Source organism: Zeus faber (genome assembly GCF_960531495.2).
Source record: "Zeus faber genome assembly, chromosome: 5".
Classification (NCBI taxonomy): Eukaryota; Metazoa; Chordata; class Actinopteri; order Zeiformes; family Zeidae; genus Zeus; species Zeus faber.
The window spans coordinates 33480012-33497412 of record NC_137192.1 but is presented as its reverse complement, the minus strand read 5'-3'; the positions used below and the strand labels follow the sequence as shown (position 1 = coordinate 33497412).

General features: G+C 47.9%; 1 protein-coding gene across 1 annotated transcript in view; it reads right to left on the bottom strand.

Annotated features, from left to right (window-relative positions):
• Positions 1-4464: 4464 nt before the first annotated feature.
• tex264a (testis expressed 264, ER-phagy receptor a) overlaps positions 4465-17401 on the bottom strand; it is a gene marked incomplete at its 3' end in the record, with an annotated part of 58738 nt that continues 45801 nt past the window's right edge. Inside the window, exons 3-4 of the mRNA XM_080001155.1 lie at positions 11698-11869; positions 4465-4856 (exon numbers count right to left, since the gene is read on the bottom strand). Coding sequence (XP_079857281.1) covers positions 4465-4856; positions 11698-11869 — 564 coding nt within the window. The remainder of the gene's footprint in view (positions 4857-11697; positions 11870-17401) is intronic.

The window sequence follows — 17401 nt, the reverse complement described above, 5'->3', positions numbered from 1 at the left end:
TATGATGAAATAACCACTGCGACCACACACACGGGGGTGTTGGTCGCAGTGGTTATTTCGGGATAATTTGCATTACTATGACATTTCCTGAGCATTTCTGATCCATTCCTCATGTACCTTGAGAGAATGAAGATCTGGAATAATGGCATTAAAAAAAAACAACCCAAAAAACATTAACAGCAGGTCCACGTGCGATTCAAACCGATAAATCGTGGTAAACATGGATCATAACGTCATCTTGACCCTCGACACAAACTGTCCCTAAATCCTGGCCACGGTCTTCCACTTTTCCATTTTCAGCATTTTCTTTCTTTCAAATTTAAAACAAACAAACAAACAAACAGACAACGTGGTTGGCTGATAAACCTCATTGGATGCCTACATCTACATTATTATTATTATTATTGTTATTATTATTATTTCCTTTTTTTTATTCCCTTTGAGATCTCTTTTGCAAGGGAGACCTGTTTACATGCACAGATACATAAACCCAAACTCACAATAAGACAGATATGATTTACAATTAACAAATCGAAATCTCTAGAAGGGTGATTCATTTTTTCTGCAAAAAAATTATTTTAATTTTAATTTTTTCCAATCTTTTGCACGGACCTGATATGCCAGGCGGGAAAGCCACGTTACACTTTAATAGTTCAACACCAATCAATGTGGGAGCTGCCGCATCCAGCGCAGAAAGCAGTCGCCAAGGTAAACACGAACCTTTTTACCTGTGCAGGGGCATTGCTCAGTTTCCAGCCACGGGGTGCGCGGTGGCGATCCTTAACCGACGCATGTCCGACGCGCGTCCCTTCGCGGCGGCGGCGGCGGCGTTCCGGCTCCAAACCGGGGGCCAGCGGGCGCGGAGGAGCGGGCGCGGAGGAGCGGGCGCGGAGGAGCGGGCGCGGAGGAGCGGGCGGAGGAGCGGGCGGAGGAGCGGGCGGAGGAGCGGGCGGAGGAGCGGGCGGAGGAGGTGAAGTTTGCGCGCCGCTGCGTGGAGCGGCTGTCGGGAGCTGTCCGCGGTGCTGAAATGAGGCGCGCGCGCTCCGTGGAAGCTGATCTGCGACCAGCGGGAGCAAAAAAAAAAAAAAAAAAAAACACCCCAAAAAAACCCCACAAAAAAACCCACCACACAAGTCTCAATCTCGGTCTCGCTCGATTCAGGGGGGCGGGGAGGGGTCCTCAATCAATTGTGAGGGACCGAGGGAACGAGCAGTTCATCTTCCCCGGATTGATGGAATGAAAACAAAGGGAGGAGATCGCCCCGAAAAACGAAGGCGCCTCGCGAAGTTTGAAATTGTGGAACGTACCTGTTACTCGGGGAGGTCGGTCGGCCGCGACATTTTAATTACAAGACGAGATGTTTTGTCGATATGCGGGTCTGCCAACAGGAGTGTCTGCGGGTTCGACTGCACGCCTTAAAGGTTGGGGTGACTCCACCAGTATATGTGGAAGGATCACCAAATCATCCTGTTTATAGAATGAACACATGGATTTACCAATTGTTCTGCTCCAATCAGGTTCAAACACAAAGACCAATACGGATGATTTGGCGAATCGCTTGTACTTGTAAACAAAAATAACTATTCTAAAAAAAACAACCGTTGGAGACTGGTGCGATCCGATTGGGAGCACATGCGTGTTCTGACATGCGTGTGTCTTCAGGAGGTCTTTGAGCTTTCCCCCCCCCCCCCAAACTGGTTTCACACAAAAGGAGTGACTTGCTCTGCTCCCCCACCATCCAGTGCAATAATATCAATCATTAACATCATCAGAAGGCAATAATCTCAGTGCCCTCGGAGCCGCATGACGCCCCTGTGGGTTTCACAGTTAATTAAATCAGTTGTCGGCCCAGTTTGTCATCTCTCTACTTTCAGACTGATTTTCATTCTTGCCTTTGGACAAAGGTTGGGGTGCCGGCAGCAAATATGCAATAAGCAGCAGACGTGTGGTGAGGGCATCTGTCCTGGCAGAGTGAGAAGCCAATACACTCACTGCTGGCTGAGCAGAGGACAGGTTAGAAATAGTCCCAAAAACCTCACTTACCCGGAATACTGGGTAACGTCAAGATGAAGCACATTTTCAGTAAACAGATTTTCTGGAGAATTGTCCAAACCTGTGGCACAAGCCATCAAGTGCTGCATTTAATTCCAATAAAATGAACAATGACTAATAAACTTTAAACCTAGTAGAGTGGCAGCCACAGGGAAGTGTCTGGACAATATTAGTAGGCTAATGACACGGATGCAGTAAGATACTTTCGAGAGACCTTCAAAGGACAGACATCGCACATTAAAAGACATTTTCCCGTCCCGGCAGTGCACACACTGTAGGAGGACTCTTCAGACCAGTGTGGGACGGATCACAAGAGATTTCCTTATGATTCTCTCAATATCTTGGGACAAGGATTCCAAAACCACCGCTGAAGTCTGCTGGAGTATAGGAGGCACAAGGGTACCCTTGTACGGTGGATAGTTAATCAGGGTTTGTTTTTTTTCGGATCAACTACTAAATTTAGAACATTTGAAAGCAATGATAAACCATGACCTTAGTCATACCCTATACTGTATACATACTCTATTAATTGGAGTTTTTCCATTGAGAAAGAGGGAAAGCAAATTGTTCCACGGCAAACGGAAACACTTCACTGCACTGAAAACCAAATAGTTCCTCCGGCCTCAAGTAAACAGAGCTTCTCTTTTATGCGGCTTTTGAAATCAATCCATACGCTTGGTTTGAGGAAGCAGTGGCTGCCACTGCACAAGACTGCGAGAAAAAACACCCATTATCAAGTGTAAAACCATTTAAGTGCTTAAAGTAAGACGTGATTAAAGTATTAAAGCTCCTCGAGCCCCATTTATACCTGTTGAGCAGATCTGCAACCCTATCCCCAACTACTCAGTCCTCTCAGTTAAGTTTCAGAAATGAAAGGATTTTGTGTTTCCCGGCTGAATCGAATTCTAACACAGAAAGTTTGGGTACCGGACACTCGCGGTTTAAAAACAAAGTACAGTCGAGTCCTGTGTTTCATGTATTATTCACACCCTTGTCAATGTAATATTATTATTCCTAATGTCTCACCAGCGAGGGAACCCACTCAACTCACCTGTGATGACTGGTCTCCGGTAAGGAATTTGGGAAACAATTTGAAAAGAAAACAGCTTTGCGGTCGCCGTGATGGAGAAGCAGATAGCAACTCAAACTAACGATCGCGTTTGACGGTAAATCATGTATTTTTTTTTTTAACCATACAAAAGTGAATACATGTTACATAACAGGGTGCGCCACTGCAAAACAGTCTGAAAGATTCGCTTTACTCTGCTCCAGATTTGGAGTTTCCTGGAGAGTGAGTCCTTTCAGACAGAGGGGGGGAACACAAATAACCTGATGTGACTGATACTCCTGTAACTGGGGAAGGATAAATAAGGCGGAAGGCTGCTTTAGAGCGTTCAAAAAAAAAATAAAATGGCAACAGAAATACACCTCCTCCAAACGGAACAACATTAAGGGAAATGTTGGGAGCGGAGGGGATGTCACGGCGTGCGGGAGAAGAGGGTTTGGCGAGGGTCTCTGGCCAGCGACAGACGAAAGAAATGCAAGCAAACGGCCTCCGGGGATCCCCGGCGACACCCCCACTGTACAGCAGGGAAACCTACACCACTGCAGCTTTTCACCCTTTTGGTATAATGTCCCACGACGGGTCCTCGGGGCGGTGGGGAACAGCAAGGAAGAGGTCGAGGGAAGACAGCAAAGAGATGGAGAGGGATCTACAGCCCGTCTCCTCCACCAGTTTTAAAACTACCGTATGAAATATTAGGGTCTGGAAAGGAAACAAAATCCAGTGAAGGACCTGGGGAGGCGCACGGCTGGAGGCGGGGGTGTGTGGGAAGCTGGTTTTGACGGTCACATCTTACCACACGTTGGTCAGATCCTCTTTGATGTTTTTTTTGTTTTTTTTTTGAAATGCACGACCATCCAAGCTCTTACTCCACACTTTGCTCGTCTCATACTAGTGCCACTTCTACACAGGAAAAAATTGGTGCACTGAAAAACCACAATTACAAAAACACACACATCCAAATTCTCTTTTGTTCCACACAGTGTACAATACATTTATTGAAATAGACTTCCAGTTTTCATAACCTTAGGAATTCTCTTTTTTACTATTATGAAAACCTATTTAAAATACACCAAACAGGAATTGTTGAGATTTCAAAAGCGAGGAAAAAAAAAAAAAGCCATGATTTAACTTATGCGTTTTATCATTTGACGAAATAATGTAGAGTATGGAATTGTGAAGCCTCAAAAAAAACAAAAAAAACAAACATGGCATGCTGGTCATGGCGTCTATGGCTGTAGATCCAAGATAACATGACAGATAAGCGACGACAACTGAAGAGCTCTCTCCCGCAAAAAGACACTTAAAACCCTACATCCCTTCACTATTCAGCATCGTCTTCCCTCCACCTACTCCTCTCCGCCTCCCAGGGGCTCCCTCTCCCCCGCCCGTGGACCTAGCGGCTCCTTGGCTCCGTCCTCCACCCCCAGGCCGGCCTCCCCCACCCCCACCCCCAACTCCTCCTCCTCCTCCTCCTCCTCCTCCCCCTCGCCTTCCTCCTTCTCCCGGCTCGCCACCTGGTCCATGTCCAGCTCTTCGAAGGAGGAGCCGCTGTCCACAGACTTGTTGGAGTCCCTGTCGCTGTGCTCCCGGTGCTTGGCCTGCTCCTCCTCGTCCACCAGGTCCCTGAGGGGCAGGGAGGAGGCCAGCGAGGCGGCGGTGGACGCCACCAGGGACGTCTCCCTGCTGTCCCAGGGCACGCCGCCGCTCGCCGAGCTCACGTCGCTGTGGGAGTCCGCACCTGGGGAATGACACGGAAATGAACAAACCGGGAGAGAGAAAAAACAAAAAACAAGAGTGTTGACTGTGGACTTTGCAGAAAACCCGTTGGAAGGAATCAAAGTTCCACTGGAGGTAAACACAGCCTTCCTCAGAAATGGGTCTATGAGCCAGTCCCTCCCAATCTGTAAAGCTAAACTTTATATCTAAACCAATTAGGGAGGGACTTAACGTCCATGTTAGTCATTATCGCCACGTTTACACAATGACTCTAAAGCTGATTGGACAGTTATTGTAGAGCTAAAAAGTCAAAAAGCAAATGCAACCGAGACGCAGTGCGGCTGGATTTCTCAACCCGCCACAAGGCGGTTTGAGACCACACGATCAAGTATAAATGAAAACATCTACATAGACCAATGTGATGCCGAGAGACTGAGATGGTACATTTGGGATTTGTTAAACTTTTACCAAAGAGCGGATTCAACAAGACCGTTCCACGTGGGCGGCAGCCATCTTGGTGAGGTGCCTCAACGGCGCTCCTCCGCATCGTCATCCTATCAGACCGCCCCCCCCCCCCCCCCTTCCGCATATCAGATAAACGCTTGTGAGTGGCCCCACCCTGGCGAGGTCGGGTGGAAACCCGTTTGAATGGGAGGGTGTCCGGACGTCCTCCGCAGGAGAGCGAAACATGAGCTGCAGATTGGTCGGGCTCCCGGGTTAGTCTGGAGAGCAGGGGAGAGAAGACGGCTACAGTCAGTCTGCCAATCAAGATGCCAATCGTGTCCTGCGAGCGTTGGCTCACTCCCACGCTCGTTCAGTTGTTGCTTTTAAAAGGGAAGCCACCAAAACAGCGGTGTACAACGTTTTCCACCTTCTTCACTGTAAGCAGTGTCCTCCTCCATCAAATAGAATATGCAAAAAAACACATATTTTTGAAGGACTGCGTAAAACACAGTTTCCTGGTGCTGTGAATTAAATATGAGCGCTGAATTCTGTCAGAGTGTGTCTATTCTGCGCTCCTTTATGGAATCTATGGAGACAAATTGATGCTAATAGGGAATTATAATGATGCCAGCCCCGGTTCCTAATGGGTCAGACGCTTTATTAAAGCCCATCAAGAGTTTATGCTTAATTAAACTCTGCTGAGCCGGAGCTCAGGGAGAGAGAAATAGCCGTTGGAGCATGCCTTGAACATACAAACACAGCCATATTCATATTATTCTAATTAAGGCCACTCAGTTATTCTTGGGTGGAGCCCTTTCGATACCCCGCTAATTTTTTCCCCCATTAATTTGCAACAAAGAAATAGCAGCTCTGCAGGTGGAATGGATATGTGGAAGCGTCATGGAGACAGCCCATTAGGTAGCGTGATGAACATCTCCGCAGCCGCATGATCAACATGCTAATGCTTTCAGAATAATAAGGTGACGCCAATATCACAATCTGATTGGCCATCGATAAGCTATAAATAAATCCAATTCTGTAAGACCAAAAAAGCAACTAATAATCCCCATTAAATAATAAGCCGCTATGTGCGGTTGGCCGAGACCGCTAAGGCCGCCGAAAGCACCGACACGTGTGAGGATGAGAACGTTCAACCATGAAAATGCTCACGCTGGAAAATTCTATGAAATACAGTCCATTTATTAATGTGATTCATACATCCATACATACATTTCTTCTTTCTTTTGGTTTATGGAAGGATCTTCTTCGTATAAATAAGTAGTGAAAAAGTGGAAAAAAACACACGCTTCGCCATTAATTCACAAAGGACTAAAAATAACATGGTATATGTTTTGCTGCCTGCTTTCACACTCCAAATTAAACCTATCCACACTTCAGACCATGTCTGCACTTAACGCGTCAGCCCCGGACCACAGCACAATAAACACGAGAGTCTCCGAGTTCCTCTCCAAGGTCATTCCTTCCCCCTCTCTCATTCGGACCCTCGCCGTCCTCCAGCAATCTAATTATCAAGTCCGGAGAAGAGCAGATCCAGTCCTGCTGGCCATTTTAAAAGTTATTATACGGGAGCTTCACGCTGATTATTTATAGGCTGGGCCACATTTGCCAACAGGTCCAAACAAAGCCACCGGAAATGGTGTTAAAAACAATATACCCAGGAGGGGTTTAATGGGGTCTGTATCCGAACGTGTGTGAGGTTTTGCACACCGTGCATCCGTGCCAGAGGACGCTCTGTGCCACACATGGTTTGGGGGGGGGCAGAAAGCAAAAACAATAACCCAATTTGGGGTAATTGAATGGGCAGCCACCCAAGGAAGAGAGTCCCGAAACCGGATCATTTTTTACCTCCTATAAAAGTGGAAATGAATGGAAAGTGCTACTCAAGAAACCCGCAGTGCCTCTGGAACTCTTCTGCACAGCCCACAATTTGCCGAAATTAGCTGCTAAATTGGGCCAATAGGGATTATTAGCAGAGAATCAAGGTTGTTCTTCAAACCGTTTGAAACGGAGGAGAGGGTTTAAAGCGGTAATTAGAGACAGACGGGAGCGAGCCGCGATGAGAGTTTTGGAGAGAGGGCCAGAGCTGTGAGGAGTTGAAGACAGGAAACAAAACAAACTGACGTAGAATCACGGCGGACGGCGCGGCACCGTGCGCTACCACCTCGAGTCCATGCACGGGCTCCTGGTGTTCCATCAGCATTCTTAACTGGGAATACTGGGAAACAGTGTGTTCAATGCACAATAATGTGAAGGAAATAAAGTGGATAAATAAACCACCATGCCTCGCTGGGAAGTGCACCTTCAACAAATTGTAAAAAGGTGGTGTACCGGACACCACCTTTTTACAATTTCAAGCCTGCCTGGAGACTGCACGCTGCCGACTTTCATGTAAAAGTATTAACATCATTCTCGCCCGCGTTAGGACATTCGTTCGAGGCAAGAGGCATTCAACGCCCGCCGCGAGGATCACGCAATGCAGTAAATATGCATCTCTTCATTTACATAACATCACCGCCGCCAAATACAGTGCGAATGTAGGAACACCGACGGCTGTGATATTCTTGGGATTTATTCTTGGCCGGCGTCTGAAAGAGGATGAATACATCCAAGACGGATGCACGGAAAACGTGGCAGCGGTCACCAGATATAATAACGGGATACCTTGGAAGAAAAAGGCGAGGCACTGAGCGCGCGCCGTGACGCCAGGACGCGCGGCAGTGAGCGCTTCGGCCATTTTGTCCACACGGTGTGCAGGGAGGTGCTCCAAAAAGTCAAAGGCTCCCAAGTGGTGGAGTTTGATTTTCACGGTTGGTTAGTCAGACTGAGCAGAGCTCGGCTGGTTGATGCGTCTCTCATTAGGAGAGCTTCTGCGGCGACGCAAGGGAACACACGCACACATGCACGCACACGCACGCACGCACGCGCACACACACACACACACACACACACACAGTTGGCATTCTTGACTATATGACGAAGTCAGACTCACTTTCACTTCACAGTTGAGTTGAATGTGTGACTTCACTTGCAACCATCTCGCTCGCACGCTCGCACGCACACGCGCGCACACACACACACACACACACAGCGACTGGGTGATTGGTCAGTTAAGCAAAACCAATTTCCTGACATTGAATGGACGGACTCTTCCTGGCGGATTTCTCAAGAGGTGCGTGCGGCTCGTACACAAGACAAATGCGTTCCGCGTCCCCTCAAGCCACACAAATACCTGTCTTTATCGTTGCCGCTTTTTCCATCGGCACAAACTACGTCCGCTCCGGGAGCTCTCCTCGGACCGCACCAACGCTTGGACAATCCTCTCGTTTGAATTAATTTGTACGAGGAATTATTACCGCTGCCGGAAACTCTTAGTTTTCTCTAAAGTTCAAACCGCGTGGGAGAGCTCTGAGCTAGGGACGGTAAAGGTCGCTCACAGCACACGACATTAGCGCCTACTGGTATTTGGAAACGTTCTCCCATGTAGGCTGCAAACTTGTGGCTCCGGAAATAAAAAGGAACAGAGGAAGAAGTTTGACGAAAGCCATCAGACGTGAGGACGGAAGACACCGGCCGCCCTCTGCGCTGTTTTTGTCTCCCGTTTTGAATTGCGCGTCAACGCTTTCATCCGTTTCCTGCTTTTGTATTTCGGCACTCTCGTTATTTTCAAGCGTATCCCACGTGGCCAAACAAATGAACCCGCTTTGCCCTCTGCAGCAATTTGGAAGGGTTAAGTGGAATCGGCGGTTTTATTAATTGCTACCCTGACATGATTGCGCACTGGCTAACAGTAGCTCAGTGGGGAGCTCAGGAGTGTTCCGCACATGAGCAGATATTTGCGTGGGCGCGTGTGTGCGTGTGTGCGTGCGCATGTGGTGATGAGGGGGGGGGGGCAAAACACCAGTATCGTTCTTCCATTTTTCATGTGAATGCAGAAAATTTAAATGGAGCATGTCTGGGGTGGTGTCGACACGCCTGCGAGCCACCGGGTGGGTCCCGAAATTCCGCCCCCCCCCCGTTGTTCCGTCCGCGCTCCACAACCGTGTTTTTGATGAATCGAATCCAAAGCCGCGAACGACACTGCAGGGCGCTCGCCGGCGTCGGCGGCAGAGGGAGTCACATCGTCCTTCGCGGGGAGCGGAACAAACGGCACGCGCCGCCTGCGTCAGCCTGTCCTGTAATGGCTACCGCGCCCTGGACCCTCCGATTAGTAGGGTCACCGTCCTTCCGCCTCCCCCTCGCCCCCTCGACTGCCGCGCTTGTTTACCGCCTTCGAGTTGTGTTTACAAGATCTGTCACCAGATTCTTCACATCACCGCCATGCTCCAGGGGCAGCGGCACCTCGTCTCGGTCGGCCCCTCCCCCCCGCCCGCCGCCCGCGCCGCTGCAGCCGGCCGACGTGGCTTCCTTTCGGAAAAATGATTTGCACGGAGGCAAAGTCAATACCGACATGGAGTTAACCTGGAGGCCCCCGTCAGGTTTAAAAGAGTAATAGCCGTTCCAAAACGCATTGCGCATGAAAAAACAGACTTGCAGTGACAGAACAATTACAGGGTCTCGTATATCTTTCGTCCGAGAGGATTGAGAGTGGGAGGGAGGTGGGTGTAGCTTCGGAAAAAAAACGAAAAAACAAAAAAAACAAAAAAAACAAAAAACCCCACCGACAAGCACGCTTTTTATTTTTTTCCGTCTGTGCTCCTGTCCTTGTTAGTATCCAGACTGCGGTGTGGATGGTGCAGAAATCTCTTTCCTGCTCGGATCATGATAAATCTCACAGACTAAAAATGTTTTGTTTTTATTTCCTTCATGGCATCGAATTCCATGAGAACGTCAAATCAACGGTTCCCGGCGTGGGCTGTGGGTGGTGTACGCGTTTCTGAGATTGTCAAAAATACATTCATAAACAAGGCTGCACAGAATCATAAACATACCAACCGGGCGGTTTCTCGAAAAAAAAACGTATATAAATCGACATCAAATGATGCCTCATTTGCATTTCCCTGCATTGTGCTTTGTATCTTGTCCTTGCTCACAAATGAAAGTCTGTCTCATGAGCCAAGTGGGACAGCAAACTCCCAAGAGCAGCATATATCATATAGCATCAGTCATATCGTCAGTTATATGAGGAATAGCAGCACGTCTCAGAGAAGCCAAGGTGTTTCCTCAGAGGCAAAAGAGAACCGGGGCAGGAAATTATGAATAGAATACATAGGGTAAATCTTGAAGGCACTTTAACTTTGATGTGAATCACTTATTTGTCCTTTGATGGTATATGAGGGTTAGGGATGAAACGGTAGGTTATCGAACCGTTGGGTACACCCCCTATGGTTCAATACACACACGGGAAGGGCGGTAGGACGTTGTTATGGTAGGAGTCCACCGGACACGCTTGGTGCAGTGTACGGGCGCGGTGTGGCGCGCCGTAATTCCACACTTCCTATTGAATCCGCTGCTGGAGCTCCACTGGCCACGTCAGCCGCGCGGGATCTCTCTATTTATTTTAAAAGGCGCGCGGCTGCGAGAGCCTTTCCCGATAGGAACACGGGATGAAACCACGTAAATATGTTTTTGTAAAGAGCGCAATCAATCAAGGTGTCCAGTCGGAAAAAAATAGCCCCCTGGGAGGGCCGTGTCCCTAAGAGAGTGTCAGGGAGAAGGTGTCCCCGTTATGCACGGTTTGGTTCCATAAATAAAATAAAAACACACTGTTCTGGCACAGAGATAGCCGGCTCCCCATCGCTGGCACGTGCCTCGTTTTTGTTTTTTTTTGTTTTGTTTTTTCCCCCATTGCTTTATTGCTCCCTCTCTACGATCCCACTGGAGATGGCGCCCTAGGCCTGGCCCCTCGGCGCCTGTTTTGCCTATAGGAAGAGCCGGCCCTGCCAGTTATTTATGGCAGACTGCTGTAAAAAAAAATTGTTTTTACACCTTTTAACTTATTTTTATTTTTTTTTACCATTACACAGTCCCAAGACTGTGATACATACTGAACCATGGGCCCACTGTACCGTCACATCCCTAATGAGTGTGTATGTGTGTGTGTGTGTGTGAGTACTCCATCACAGAATGGCATCTGTGAGGGAGTACACTTCTTTCACACTGCCAGCGTTATAATCTACTCTGAACAAAGAATAACATACTACATTTTGTCAATCAGCACCTCCCTGCTTGAGTGAATGCGTATTCTCCCAATCGTCAGCGCTTTTACGTGAAGGACACTTTTTTTTCAGGGAACGAGCTCGAGGGAAAAAACAAACAAAAAAAAACAACAAAAAAACGAAACCTTCCGGATCTGAGACGGTCCTCTTCCGCTCCTGGTCAGTTGGAGTGTATGACTAACTATCAGGCCAAATGGGAAGCACCCATGGGCCAGGATTACACAAAACGTCACCCGATAATACCTGTGATGTCGGTCCCTCTGTCCTCATCAGAGTCCTCTTCTTTCTGCTCCGTCTTAACTTCCTCCCGCATCTCTGGAACAAAGAAGTCCGTCTGGCGGGACAGCGGGACCATGTAGTGGATCAGGTCGGCTTTGCAGATCTCGATGGTTGGGAAGGCGCACAGCTTCCGCGTCTGTGGACGGCGGAAAGGGAGGAAGGCAACAGAAATGGAGAGAGCGGAGCAGGGTTACTCACTCCGTCGCTTAAAGGAGCTCGAGGACGGGGAGACGAGAAAGTAAAACATTCAAGTCTCCTGTACATCACAAACCCATTGACACCGTGAAAGGAAAAACGCTGCAATTTATGTCTTGTTTCCCTGAACTGTAGCATCGGGAGTCAATCCCATTGAAAGTCGAGCCTCATGCATACTGGCATCAGAATCACTGGGGTTGACCTCCAATGACGTCAAAATAAGGTTGAGGTGGGAGAAAAAAAAAAAAAAAAAAAAAAATCCTGGAATTCCATGCCCGGAGAACCGCCCGTGGCGACAACCAGTATATCGTCACGCAATAAGTCTCACGGGTGCTTGGACGAGGCTAACGGAGACATTTGGAGATCTCTTCTCCCAAGCCGGGCAGGGTTCTACCTGAAGAGCGGAATGAGATCGTGGGCGCTGCTGAATCTGTAATGCAGTAAGACGCGAGACCTTGGGCAAGCACAAAATGTAAAACGGATGGATCAAATATATCCACGACGCTGGCCGCCGCGCTGACGTTACACTCTCTTCGACGCATGAATATGGAACTGTATGCTCTCAACGGTCCATTAAGACTTTCTCTCCATAGCGATGTATCTATATCTACACTTTTAGTGGCGGGATGTGAATGTGGGGGAGTTTATAAATATTGCACCACATTTACTCCAAAGAGGACATTAGGGCTGCATAATTCTGTGAAGCTTTCATACCCATGAGATTTCAGCAAAATAAGCGCTCGGTTGGGCTGAGAAGCAGCAGTATAACTAATCATACCACCAGTAAGTTATACGGACCGGCTAATTAAACCCGGACGCCACAGTAAATGCCTGCTGTATTTACGGCTCGCTCCCTGCCCTGACATTTCACACGCAGAGAGGACATGTTCCCAAACAGCGCGGCATGCTGAAGCAGACAGAAAGGCTTGGCATTTAGTTTAAATCCAGAAAACAAATCACTGTTTTGTTTCTTTTCTTTTTTAAAGCCAGAAACAGTGGATGTGTACTTGATGGGCTACAACGTGTGTTGCCATGGCTGTAGAACAAGTTGGGCTTTTCCATTAAATTGAGGTGGGGCAAAAAAAAAAAATGCGGAGGTTGGTAGCCTTTGTTCTCCTCTAAGAGATAGGGGAGACCGGGTGAAGGCCGGGCCCCACTCTTCCCCCTGCTGGGATGCGGTGAACTGGGCTGATTGATGGTGTTGGAAGATAATTCTCTGCAAAATGAGGGTATAGGAGCGATGGCATGCATCACCTGGCCGCCAACACGCCAGCGGGCCGGACCCCAGGGCTGCGATGCAAACCAGAGCCAGCCTCCCTCAACGGGGAGAAAGAGAAAGTAGCAAGAGAAGGAGATGTGAGAAAAGGATTTTCACCCCTTTGACTATATTACCCACAGAAAACCTGGGACTGCTCCTCTACCAAAAAAAAAAAAAAAAAAAAAAAGGTGCAGATTCACAAGTTCCAGCGTTCTCAGTATGAGAAAACTCTTGGTACAACGGTACAAAAATAGGGGATGGTGGTAAAGTGACTGGGGGTCGTACACAGCGGTTGGAGGTCAAACACCAACTAATTTATTTACAAAATAAATACATTGTCAGAGTCAAAGCTGCCCTTTTAAGTTTGTTCTCCAACAACAACAAAATCCGAAAAGCAGCAGCCTCGCAGCAAGCTGCACACACAGCCACCTCCCCCTCTGCTACAAGCACAGTGAGCCGCTTCAATACAGCACGCCGCCGGCCGCCGCAGATGACTGGAACGATCCACTCTTGGGTGAGAGTAGGGGGAAGCCAAGTGGACACAAAATGTTTGTTCAATCACACTAAATCATTCAAATGCAAAATAAATGAATAAAGAAATATTTTGTTTATTTTCACCTTTGTGATGTCATCATTCAGATGGGAAAAATTGCTTCGACATACGACTGTTTTAACATACGACCGTTCTCACAAAATGAATGACAGTCGTAAGTCGAGGTACCACTGTATATTTAATTGCGCCTGATACACTTAGTAATACTTTGAGAGGCTTTGATCATTATACTCATTATACTCATGCCTAATGATGGCCATTCCCATGCTCAATTATGTGTGATTAGTTGCTGCACCACGTTGTGGGTTGATACCATTAATTACACAGCGTTGCTTTACTTTCTAGCAATTTTTTCCACTATTTGAGAATGGGGGGGTAGAAGGGTCACAGATCCCCCCCAAAAGACCAATTTATACAATTCCATGGCTGTTTAAGTACCACGGTGCGCAGAGATATGGAGAAGAAAAAATGCAGTACTGCATGCAGTTAACGGTCTGTTTAAGACATATTCCAAGCGTGGCTGCAAAGGTGAGACTCCTGCGGTTCTAATGAGCCCAATTCCATTCAGATATCTTAATGTGAGAGGTCAAGGGACCCGTTTGAAAATAGTCACGCCCATTAGCTTTTGTCAAAAAAAAAAAAAAAAAAAAAAAAAGGGGGGGCCGGCTTTGGAGCTGCGTCACGCCCGTGTAGCTCGGTTTTTAGCTGCCGGTTCGTCCGGGAGTTGACGGTTTCCGGTCACGCCGGAAGCTTAAGCTTGTCTTAAAAACAGGAGTTTGCGAGAGCTCATCAAAAACGCAACGGGTTTAAATGCAGGCATCAGCGTTTTGATTACGGCAGGGGAGATGTTCCATTTCGCGGTCTCGGCGCCATGCCTGCGTTCTGATTGGACGTCCTCAGTCTCCCAAGCCCAACGCGCTTCCACTCAACCTGCGTCTGTCTACGGGACTTCAAGGCTGCTGGGATTCAAATGTTTCAATGGGCCAGATGCAAAGGCAGAGACGACTATCCCTGAACAAATCAAGACGCCACAAACATAATCTCATCACACGACGCACCCTGTCCTTCTCCCAGTAGACAACCACACCCAGTAGACACCCAGTAGACAACCACACCCAGTAGATATTCGACGGTTCAACTCATTCCTCGTCATCGGTAGAGAGCCAGTCCGGGGTTTATCCGAGGTTCAACGCCACATCTTACTCCAAACAAATGTACTTCGCAGGCGATTACCTAAATAATGGGCCTAATCCATCTAGTCTCTCCGCTCCGTGTTGTGTAACCCCTGAGCTAAGAATTCAAGGCCTTGTCGAACTGGAGAATGTCGCTTCTTCAATGTACATTTGTGCTTCTTACATGTTGCGGTGTCGTTGGTCTCATCCCTAATCGCTCATTCTGCTCACATTGTTTTTTCAGAAAACAATTGTAATTCAGTCCTTACATCAGGTAAATACTTTCTAGTGAATACTTGTAGTGATGATGTAATACTATGACAATCAAGTAAATAGCAACAGTTGCAAAGAGTGTGTGTGTGTGTGTGTGTGTGTGTGTGTGTGTGTGTAAGATTACCAGCCTCAGCACATATTAAACTCCATGTGATCTGTGCGTGGACGTATGGAAGGGTCGACCACAATAGATCTACGTTCAATCAAAAACCATTTGGATTAAGGATACGTGATGATGTGTGAAATAAATACAATTATATCATTATAATATTGAGTAAAAGTGTTTTTTTTTACTCTTAAGCAAGCATAAAAATATTGCTGCTCACTGCTGAGCCCAACATAAGTAAATAAATGCGTGATAATTGACTGTCGTCGCAAAAATGAGGCCACTTCCATGGCGAGAATAAAAACGCAGCCTCAGCCGCCGTGCGCCTGACCTGAAAACTCAGCCCGCAGCGTTCTGTAGCGCTGGGTTCATTATTACACCTGCTACTACGCCCCGATAAGAAGCAAAGCTCCTTGTTGGGATGCGCCGCCTCCTACAGCAAGTATTAGTCCAGATAACAGGATATTTATACCACACAGGAGACAGAAACTCTAAATCATATCAGGGGTGTGAATAGCAAGTGGGCAAAGCGTGGTGGTGGTGGTGGTGGTGGAGCTGAGAGGGAAACTTCCACTCGAGGCTTTGGGACCACGTCACTGTTTCAGCAGGCACCCGCCCCGGCAACACACTCTGGGGGAAGACGTCCATTTCCAAGGTCCTTTCAAGCCCCGACATTCCAGTGAGTAGTGACAAAAGTGCTGCATCTTAGATATTATACTGCCGCAAAATAAACAGGTCTATCTGCCCGGAATGAAGATCAGCACAGTTATTATGCGCATGCGCAGAAAAGGGGTGGAGCCCAAACATCCAAATCCTCCAGTGAGCGGGCAACCACACCCAGCAGAGCCGTCTACGTCAAACGGAAGAGGCCCGGTCACGACGGAGCAACCCGATTGGAGGAAATTAGTACCCGCAGACAGGGTACGGCCAGCTCGACATCAAATACGTCTAAAAGGGGGATTTTGAGCTGGAAAATATCAATAACTTAAGGTGTAGGATGAGAGAGTTCGGAAATAGAGAGAGAGAGAGAGAGGGAGGGAGGGAGGGAGGGAGGGAGGGACAGAAGCGTAGAAGGGCGCCGTGGGGCTTCGGCAGTGACGGCGCCGTCTCCCGCGGCCGCTCTGCCATCGCTCCCCTCCTTCCGACAGAAATATCAACAAGAGGGAGGTCGACACAGGCAGCGACGCTGGCAGAGCCACAGTTCCCGCATCGACAAAAACATGCAGCGACCCGGCGTGTGAAACACGCCGCGCCTGAGGCGGAGCGGCTTGTGTTACGGTAGAAACACGTTCCATTCATGAGCAGTTTGCAGAGCATAGGATAAAACAGCTTCAATTAAACATCAGCATTTCACGTAGGGTATGACCGCAATCCCCTCAACACCCGACCGACAAACAAACTTTTATTTCCAGACGTGCAGGGTTTTTTTTTTTTTTTTTTTGGTTTTTTTTTTGATGTTCTCCACACACAGGAGGCCATTTTAACAGATCTTTGCAACGGGCTCAGGAATTCATCCTTCTTCTTTTCATGTCTCATCCCTCACTGCTTTGTTTGTGTTCAACCCAGTGACAGCTTTCCTGAAGAGAGATGCCAGATAGGAGAGATGCGTTCTCAGGGAGTCAAGACTCCCCAAAGGGGCCAAAGGCAGACAACAAGAAATGCTCAGAGGCCTGACTCGCGATTGACCCCAAAAGTTCACTGAAACGACGGAGCAGCGTGGCGCGCGCGGGGCGTAGTGGCCAACCACTCTGGTGCGTTTGTGCTGCGCATGCATGTGTGTGGCGGCATGTTTTTGCTGAGAGACATCGTTTTAGCAAAAGCCTTGAAACAAAATGAAAATGCCTGGAATATTGGAACATTTCCTTATTTTTTTCGTTTGACTATTGAAGTAGATATTGCATTGCGTCACAGTCAGAAGCGATAGGCTGCTTGTTTGTTCGGGGGTTGAGACGTAATGGATACTTTATTTTATTGCGGCCCTCGTTCATTCACAAAGCTTTAAGCGACAACAAAAGCAACAGGTTTTGAATAAAGGGCTTTCTAAGTCGAAGCCTAAACATGAGCGTAATGCTGTCCTACACGTGTCCAAACACAAATACATTTTGATGATA